Raw genomic sequence first — 9810 nt, forward strand, 5'->3', positions numbered from 1 at the left:
TTGACGATGCCTACCCGATTTAATGTGAAACAGGCGTTGGCAATTGCCTCACTCCAAAACGTAACAGGTAACACTGAGTCGGCTAACATTGTTCTTGCTGTCTCGATTAACGTACGATTTTTCCTTTCAGCAACCCCGTTCATTTGTGGAACATATGGGGCACTGAACTCCTGAACGATCCCTTTTTCTTTGCAGAAATTTTCAACATTCGCATTTTTAAATTCTGTACCGTTATCTGACCGCATTCTTCGAACCTTCAGATTGTATTGAGACTCAATAGTTGTAACCAGCAGTTGTATACACCCAAACGTTTCTGATTTTACTTTCAAGAAAAACACCCAAGAGAATCTAGAATATTCATCAGTAACCACTAGACAGTATGAGTGCCCAGAGATACTTTTGACGCTTATTGGGCCAAAAAGATCCATATGAAGGAGTTCCAACGGAATATCAATTGAGTGGAAACTCTTAGACTTGTGGGACCTTTTTATTTGCTTTCCGGCTTTGCACTGCACACACGAATCAGGGAGACGAAAACTTCTCAGATTAACTCCCTCAACTAGTCTGCGGTGCACAAGCTTGTTCATGTTCCTGACATTTATGTGTCCCATCCGTCTATGCCATAAGACAGTATCACGTTCGGATGCCTTGGACACAAAACATGTCGCCGTTGGAGACGATGACCCTGCCTTAGCCATGTCCAGAATGTAGAGATCACTCTGGCGTGCAGCTGACATTAAAACCTTGTCTTCAGGAAAGTTGAAATCCTTAGCCAAGATGTGGCAATCTCGGTCGTCAAACATAACTTTGAAACCTTTGTCGCAGATTTGACTTATCGACAACAGGTTGTTCTCCAACTCTTTGATGAAATTAACTTTCTCAAACGTAATTCGCCCATTAGACACCGTTCCTTGGGCCGTGATATAACCTCCTTGATTTCCTGCAAAAGAAACTGCACCTCCTTTTATTTGTCTGACTCTTGAAAGGAGATTCATGTTTCCAGTCATGTGCCTGGAAGCTCCTGAGTCTATGATCCACATGTTGAATCTTGGATCATATAGAGCAACCTGCACACAAAAACAAAAGGTTTAAATATCATTGGAAACCCAAGCCCTTAAGGTCTTGGGTTTTCCATCTTCATCACGAATGAACAATTCAATCCATTTACCCTCATTAACACTGTTTTCAGATTTGACGTTGTTATCAACAGTGTTAGTTTTCTTTGGTTTCCAAAAGTCAGTCTTCTTCTCAACATGTTTGAGATAGCTGGTTGAAGACTGAGTTTCACTTGTCGAAGTGGAAACACTTGGATCTGAGGGGTTTGGGGATTGGTGTGGTGAGGTTGGCTGAGGTTTCCGAGGAGAAACCGACCTCGGTGTGTGAAACCGTTCTTGACCTTGAACGTCAATGGTCGGTCGCCTCCTAGGAGGTGACTTGACATACCTCGGATCCGGAGTCGATATGTACTGCTTAGGATCCGTGTACTTATAGCAAAATCTTGCTATATGCCCTACCTCTCCACACGAAAAACAGTAGTTTCTCCCCCTTTGACTTGGTGGAGAGAAATAACTCTGGTTTTGTCTGTTATCATAGTACCCCCTGGATTTGACATTTTGGGGTGGAGTTTGTCTAGGAGGGTGTTTTGGGAAATTATGTTTTTCATTAACGTTACCCTCCTTTACAAACTGGGTACTATGTTCCACATAGACTTTCTCAGATTTAGGATTAAACTTTTTCTTCTGAGAACTTCTTGTTGTTGTTGCCTTTGACTTAGATGGTGGTGGGCCCGATTTAGTTGTGGAACCTAAGTCTGTGGCATCAACATTTTGTTTGGACTCAGGAGCCGGGTCAATGACTTCTTTACCCTTAGACTTAGAAATTTGGTTTGTGTCCTCGGGTATATAATCATTTGATTCATCATCCGGCACAGCTCCTGGTGTGCTTGAAAATTGATTCAGGATCGGGGGTGGGACATTGTTATATCCCACGCCTCTTTCCTTTTTGCCTCGGAACTCGGGAATGATGTGTTCTAATAAATAAGATGAATTTGAGTAACTTTTTAATTTGAAATTCAATGATTCAAAATCAGCTTTCAAGTTTTCCAATTCTTTTTTCAAAACATTATTCTTATTTATGTGAAAATTGATAGAGTCTTGTTGATTCAGAACACATATTTCAAGTTCCTTGTTCTGACGCTTAAGGCTATCAATCTTTTCTTTAAAAACAGACTCTTTCTGCTTCCAAGCCTTATTCTGTGCAAGCGCGTCAGTCAGTTCCATTAAAGATCTTGAGGCTGCTTGTTTGTAAGCCTCGAGATCTTCAATTCTCTCTTTTAGAGATTGAATTTCTTGTTCATACAATTCACATTTTAAACATTTAACATTTTCTGGTTTGGGAGTTGATGGGTTAGAACTTACCTTGGCATTTGATGTCTCTGCCATGAATGCAAAGCAAAGATTCCCAGCTTTTTCCAGAAACGATGCAGAAGTTGCTTTAGACTCTACTTCGTTGACTTCTTCAACTTTAGCAGCCTCTGCGGGAATTGTCGAACATGGAGATGTTTGAGGAACATTTGACTCTTTTTCGTGATCCTCCTTAATCTCCAAAGATACCACTTCAACCTCAGGTTCTCCTTCATGGACTTCAGCAGCTGGTTCATCGACAATATATTCTTCATTGGTCGAGGAAACAACAGACTCTGTTTCAGAGTTTTCATCTACTACTGTGACATCAGCCATGTTGATGCTCAAGTTCCATGTCTCGCCTTCATCCCCTTGAACTGCAAGAGCAGTTTCGTTGTTGATGTCGACGTTGTTTGCTGCGGTTTGATTTTGAGGGACCAGTTGTCTCTCAAGGTTGACAGTTGCAGCAGCTGCAGCAGGAGTGGATGATGATGAAGTGGTTCGGAAGGGATATTGGTGACCTTCCCTTCTTGGCTTCGAACACTCCTTGGCAAAGTGACCAAGTTCGCCACAGTTGTAGCATTTTACTTTGTTTTTATCAAAGCCGAACTTGGATTTGTTGTTTATTGAGAGGGCCTGACCTGTTTTCTTCGTCCACTTTCTGGCCCTTCGGAACGCACTGCCAAGAGCCCACATAATGTCTATGCGTTCCATATCATCTTCGTCAAGCTGTTCATAGTCATCGCTGTCCAGATGACTATTTCCTAGCTTACCCGCCACCATTAAACTGTAGGACTCAATTATCGTGCCTAGAGTTGCCATGTGTTCTTTGGCAACCTCCACTGTTACTGTTCCCAAGCCTTCAGTATTCAACGTTGCTTTCTCCGTTGACTTGGGTCCGGAGTTAGTACTTGAGTTTCCAGAAGTTAATGGTGGGACGGAAGATCTCGTTTCAGTCCCCTTTGATTGATTTGACGTTGAGGAGACAAAAGCGGTCTTCATCGGAGCATGATCAGTTGAATCTGACATAGGAGGTTTTGACATGTAAAGTGATTTGTCAGAAGTTGATCTCGGTTTTCTGGAGGAGGCTCTTAGTTCAGCCTCTTCGTGTCTGATTTCTTTAATAAAATCAGACAGGAGAATCGTCTCCAGCTGATGACTTCTTCTCATTACTGTCAGGAAGGTGCTCCAGCTAGGTGGAAGTCCTTGTGCAAGACATCTAACTTTCTCAGTCCCTGTAGTTTTGACGTTATAGGACTTGAGTTCTGACATTAGATGGTAAAATCTCGACAGTAACGACTCAATATCTTCTCCCGACTCTGGACTAAACAGATCAAATTCACGCTTGAGCTCCCGTGCGTGAATTTCTCTAAGGGAATCAGATCCTTCACATCGGTCAACCAGTGCGTTCCAAAGAGTTGACGCTGTAGTAAACTGGTTAAACTGATGAAAAAGATCAATGGAGAGTGCTTGTGATAGTAAGGAGAAGGCTTTCTTCTCAGCATCGAAGGCTATCTTTTGTTCTTCAGATAGCCTAAAGTAGCTCAACGACTCACCATCATCATTCGTTGGATGCACCCAACTTGTCTGGACAGCTTCCCAAAGTCCAGGATTTACACCTGTTATATGAATTTGAAATCTTGTCTTCCAGGTTGTAAATTCGTTTAAAGTCATTAGCTTTGGTGGCTTGTTATAGCTTCCCGATTCAGAATCACTTTCGAGAATCGATTGAATCCTCTTGTTGGTACTCGAACTTGTAGCCATCTTTGTTTCTTTGCTTTAACGTTGAACTGTTGATCGAAAGAGTTTGATTCGATCGGATGAGTGACCTATTCGATCGAATGTGTTCTGGTTCGATCGAATGTCTCTCTGAAATACAGATCTGATCTTCCGAAAGTTATTCGATCGAATGTGAATCTGGTTCGATCGAATGGGTTGAGAATTTCGATCGAAAGAGTTTCTGGTTCAATCGAACGGGTTCTGACAGTCGAATAAGACAAAGATCGAATCGACGGATCGAATAAAAGACTTATTCAATCGAATGGTGACTAATTCGATCGAATGAACAAATCTGGTTCGATCGAATGAACTAGGAGTAATTCTCGGCGGGAAAAACTGATTCGGTCAAAGTTCAAACTTGTTCGATCGAATAGGAAGGCTATTCGATCGAATGAGTTCCAAAAATAGACTGGTTCGATCGGAAAATCTGGAAATTCCAAAATTAGAAGATTTTGACGGATTTTCGAATTTTGAATCAAAAACACGAATTTTGAAAGATCAAGAGGCAACTTAAGATCGAAATATGACTTTTAACACAAAAACAACTTAAGACCAACCAAAAAACGGATCAAAACCACCAAAAATACGAAGAACACGAAGAACGCGAAGAACGTTCTTGACGAAACTCGAACTTTTAACACACAATTCTAAGATCAAAACACCAAAATATGACAATTTTAACAGTTTTTGATAAGAACACGACGAACACCAAGATCAAAAACACCAAAAATTCGGAATTTTCCGGCAAAAATTACGATTTTCGCGAGAAAAACACGAATTTCACCACGAATCTAACGTGAATCAAGAACCAAAGGCTCTGATACCACTTTGTCGGACCGGTGCGGGACACGGTTTCCCAACGATTCACGGGGCAACGTGTTAGAGTGCGGAATCCTCTAACACGGCGATTCGGTGGTGATCAACAACGCACGGTTACAATTCCTAAGACGGTTTGACACCTAGGGACGGAGGAAAAGACCGACACGACGAAGATTGGCAGAGAGGTTTTTCGGCAGCAGCTGGTTCGTGACTGTGTGTAATGTGTGCTGTCTCTCGTGAAATTTCCTAAGTTTCGTTTATATATCGAATACTGATTCGATCGAATGAGTATCTCATTCGATCGAATGAGTACTGGTTCGATCGAATCAGTCACTGATTCGATCGAATCAGTTTCTTTTGACATTTTCAGTCCGTTAACTTGGTTTCACGATCGTTATTTTCATATCGAACCATCCGGATAGAACTGGGGACATACACATGACATTTCATGTCCTAACAGTTTTCACTCAAGAACCACATGTGACAAATCAGTGCGACGGATCGAGAGGAGTTTCCTCCATCTCGATTGATTCATCAGGTCCTCCAAGATAGTGCTTTAAGCGATGACCGTTCACCTTCCAAGACGTTCCATTATCCGGATTCTCCAACTCCACCACTCCATACGGAAAAACTTCCTTCACCAAGTACGGTCCCGACCACTTTGATTTCAACTTTCCTGCAAACAACTTCAAACGAGAGTTAAATAATAGCACCTTATCGCCTTTCTTAAACTCTTTTCAGCCTTTCAACAACCGATCATGTAAAGCTTTCGTCTTTTCTTTGATGTTCAACGATCGAGAATATGCCACATCCCAAAGCTCTTCCAACTCATGAATCTGAAAGTACCATTTCCTCGCGGCTTCGGTAAGATCAACATTCACCCTCTTCAACGCCCAATAAGCACGATGCTCCAACTCCACTGGCAGATGACAAGACTTACCATAAACAAGCATTAACGGTGTAGTACCCAACAAAGTCTTGTACGCGGTCCGGAATGCCCACAACGCATCATCTAACCTCTCCGACCAATCCTTTCGACTAGCCCCAACCGTCTTCTTCAAAATCCTTTTCACCCCTCGATTTGCATTCTCGACTTAACCATTCATTTGAGGGTGATAAGTAGTAGAGGTACGATGAGTAACTCCATAACGAGCCAATGCTTTCTCCATGACGGTATTGCGAAAATGAGTTCCCCGATCACTAATAATAGCTCTCGGAATACCGAAACGAGTAAATAACTTCTTATGAAACCTCACAACAACTCGTGCATCATTCGTGGCCAATGCTTGGGCTTCCACCCACTTCGACACATAATAAATCGCCAGCAAAATATACTTATTACTATTTGACGTGGGAAATGGTCCCATGAAGTCGATGCCCCAAACATCAAAGATTTCAAGAATTTGTATTGGGTTTTGAGGCATCTCATTCTTGGACGAAATATTACCTGTTCTTTGGCACGCATCACAAAGCTTCACAAACTTTTCAGCATCTTTAACAATTGTCGGCCAATAGAACCAACTATCAAGTACCTTCTACGCGGTAGCATGCGCTCCATGATGACCTCCAATCAACCCTTCATGAACATGCTTGAGGATATCCCATCCTTCCTCTTTCGTCACACACCTCCTCAAAATCCGCTCACCACCAATCTTGAACAAAAACGGATCATCCCACACATAGCTATTCACATCTCGGAAGAACTTCGTCTTTTGTTGCGTAGTCATACCCTCCAAAATAAACCATTAGCCAAATAATTAGCAAAATCAGAGAACCATGGCATACCCTGCTTTTCAGCCGTAACAAAGTCTATCGACTCGTGAGGGAATGTATCACCATTCTCCTCCTCATGCAACTCTTCTCTCCTCGGGTCCTCTAAACGGGATAGATAATTGGCCTCTACGTTTTTCGCACCCTTCTTATCTTTGATCTCGATGTCAAACTCAGAAAGTAGAATAATCCACCGTATAAGACGAGGCTTCGCGTCTTTCTTCTGAAAGGGAAAACGCAAGGCTTCATGATCGGTAAAAACGGTGGTCTTCGAAAGCACGAGGTACGAGCGGAACTTGTCAAATGCGAAAACAACGGCTAAAAGCTCCTTCTCGATGGTGGTGTAGTTTTCTTGGGCATCATTCAACGTCTTGCTAGCATAATAAATGGGTGAAAATGTTTATCTCACCTTTTCCCCAAAACCGCTCCAACCGCATAATCACTAGCATCACACATAAGCTCGAACGGCAAGCTCCAATCGGGAGAACAAAGAATGGGAGCAATTACGAGCTTCTCTTCAAAAAATGTGAACGCCTTCACACAATCATCATCAAACACAAACGGTACGTCTTTCTCAAGGAGTCGGGTCATCGGGCGGGTAATTTTGGAGAAATCTTTGATAAATCGCCGATAGAACCCTGCATGGCCCAAGAAACTCCTAACCACCTTCACATTCGTCGGTGGAGGAAGTCTACTTATAGTTTTAATCTTCGCCCGATCCACCTCAATACCATCTCTCGAGATCTTATGACCCAACACAATCCCTTCCGTCACCATAAAATGACATTTCTCCCAATTCAACATTAACTTCGTTTCGATACACCTCTTCAACATCTTCTCAAGATTAGCAAAACACTGATCGAAAGAATTACCGTAAACCGAAAAATCTTCCATAAACACCTCCACGGACGTCTCTATCATATCTTGAAAGATTGCCACCATACAACGCTGAAAGGTAGCCGGAGCGTTACATAGTCCAAACGTCATGCGACGGTACGCAAAGGTGCCATACGGACATGTAAAAGTCGTCTTTTATTGGTCTTCCGGTGCAATGGGAATTTGAAAATAACCCTAAAACCGTTAAGAAAACAATAAAATTGCTGACCTGCCAAATGCTCCAACATCTTATCAATAAACGGAAACTGTAAATGGTCCTTCCGAGTGGCATCATTCATCCTCCGATAATCAATACACACACGCCAACCGGTAACCATACGCGAAGGGAGAAGATCATTCTTCCCATTCATCAAAACGATCATACCTCCCTTTTTCGGAATAACTTGGGTGGGGCTCACTCATGGAGAATCAGAAATCGGGTAATTCATCCCGGCATCCATCAACTTTAACACCTCCTTCTTCACCACTTCTTGCACATATTTGGATTGAGACGTCTTTGTGGTTGCACCATCGGTTTGTACTCATCCTCCATTAGAATCTGGTGCGTGCAATAAGCGAGGCTAATACCTTGAATATCGGAAAGTCTCCATGCAATCGCCTCCTTATGTATCTTCAGCACTTCAATCAGCTTCGCCTTTTGTTCTTCCGTCAACTTGGATGACACAATAACGGGCAAGTTCAAGCCCTCATCAAGATACGCATACTCCAAGTGTGATCAGAGTACTTTCAATTCCAACGGAGCGGGTTTGTCTAACGAATCTGCCTCACTCTCCCAACTAATCTCAATCCCTCTATCATCTCGGGCAAACCTGAAATCTCAGCCAACTCATCACAAACCGAATCGTTCTCACACAACTCATCCTCAACCAAAGCATCACAATGGACTAAACCATTACTTTCCACGAGATCCATACCACAAATGTAATTAAAGCATTTATCCATACCTGCAATAAAAGAGCTAATAAAATAAACCGAATGGCATGGACCACTGAAATCATCTTGATCACTCGGGTGCTTCATCGACCTCGCGACATCATAAGTAACATTTTCATCACTAACCCGAAGTGTGATCTTCCCATCATACACATCGATCAGTGCCTTTGCAGTACGTAAGAACGGACGACTAAGAATAATGGGAACCTTCTCTTCGGCCTCCATGTCAAGCACCACAAAATCAACCGGGAACACAAACTTATCAACTTTTACTATAAAATTTTCAATAATACCCCGCGGATACTTCATAGAACGATCGACCAACGATAAAGACAGGCTAGTCGGTGTAAGCTCGTCTAACTCCAACATCTCTTACAAAGAATACGACATCAAATAAATACTCGCACCCAAATCCGCCAATGCATGGCTCATCACATCACTACCAAAAAAAACTGGAATCGTAAACACACCCGGATCTGACAACTTCTCGGGCACGCGGTTCAACCCTACTGCCGACAATCTTCCATAAAGGGAATCGATGACACCTCGCCCAACCTATCTTTCCTCTACAACAGGTCTTTCAGAAACTTTGCGTACTTAGGCATGTGTTGAAAGGCTTCAATGAATGGGAGATTAATCTTCAACTGTCAAAACATATCAAGAAAATGCCCATACTCCCGCATGTATTTCTGGTGTCTCGCGCGAGCGGGATACGGGATACGAGAGTGATCAATCAAAGGTGATGGCAGGACTTCAACCGGTTTCTTCACTACGGGCAGTGCAACTGGTGCGGTGTTCTGCACTTTTCCCGGTACTTCCTTCTCGGTCTCTTCATCCATCACCTCCTCATATTCCACTTCAACCTCATTCCTTCGCACCTCGGGACCCAAAACCCTACCGCTACGAGTACTAATCGCCTTTATTTGAGCGGCCGGATTCTGTTGAGTAGAACCTGAAAATTGTCCCTGGGGTCTTTCATTCAGTTGTCGAGCAATATCACCAATGGTTCGTTGCATGTCGAGCATAGCTGATTGTTGACTCTTCAAAAGCAGATCATTATCGGCAAAGGTCTTTTGAGTGACTTGATCTCTATTAAGGATTTGCCGCATCATTTCTTCCAATCTTTCCATACCACCACTTGAATCTTTCCCTTTACCCGAACATTGCTCATTAGAACTTCCACTGTTATACTGACCTTGATTTTGGTTAT

The 9810-nt window shown here is 42.7% G+C and overlaps 1 protein-coding gene across 1 annotated transcript; it reads right to left on the reverse strand.

Moving 5' to 3' along the window:
- Positions 1 to 5488: 5488 nt before the first annotated feature.
- Positions 5489 to 7361, reverse strand: LOC143629080 (uncharacterized). The gene is made up of 4 exons (XM_077098446.1): positions 7194 to 7361; positions 6786 to 6993; positions 5743 to 6093; positions 5489 to 5676 (listed from the first exon to the last, which is right to left on the reverse strand). The coding sequence occupies exons 1-4, from the start codon at positions 7359 to 7361 to the stop codon at positions 5489 to 5491; spliced, it is 915 nt and encodes a 304-aa protein (XP_076954561.1).
- Between the last annotated feature and the right edge of the window lie 2449 nt (positions 7362 to 9810).

The sequence above is a fragment of the Bidens hawaiensis genome, unplaced genomic scaffold (genome assembly GCF_021521415.1).
Source record: "Bidens hawaiensis isolate Kalapana, Puna unplaced genomic scaffold, B.hawaiensis_p1.1 tig00005145_1, whole genome shotgun sequence".
NCBI classification, from domain to species: domain Eukaryota; kingdom Viridiplantae; phylum Streptophyta; class Magnoliopsida; order Asterales; family Asteraceae; genus Bidens; species Bidens hawaiensis.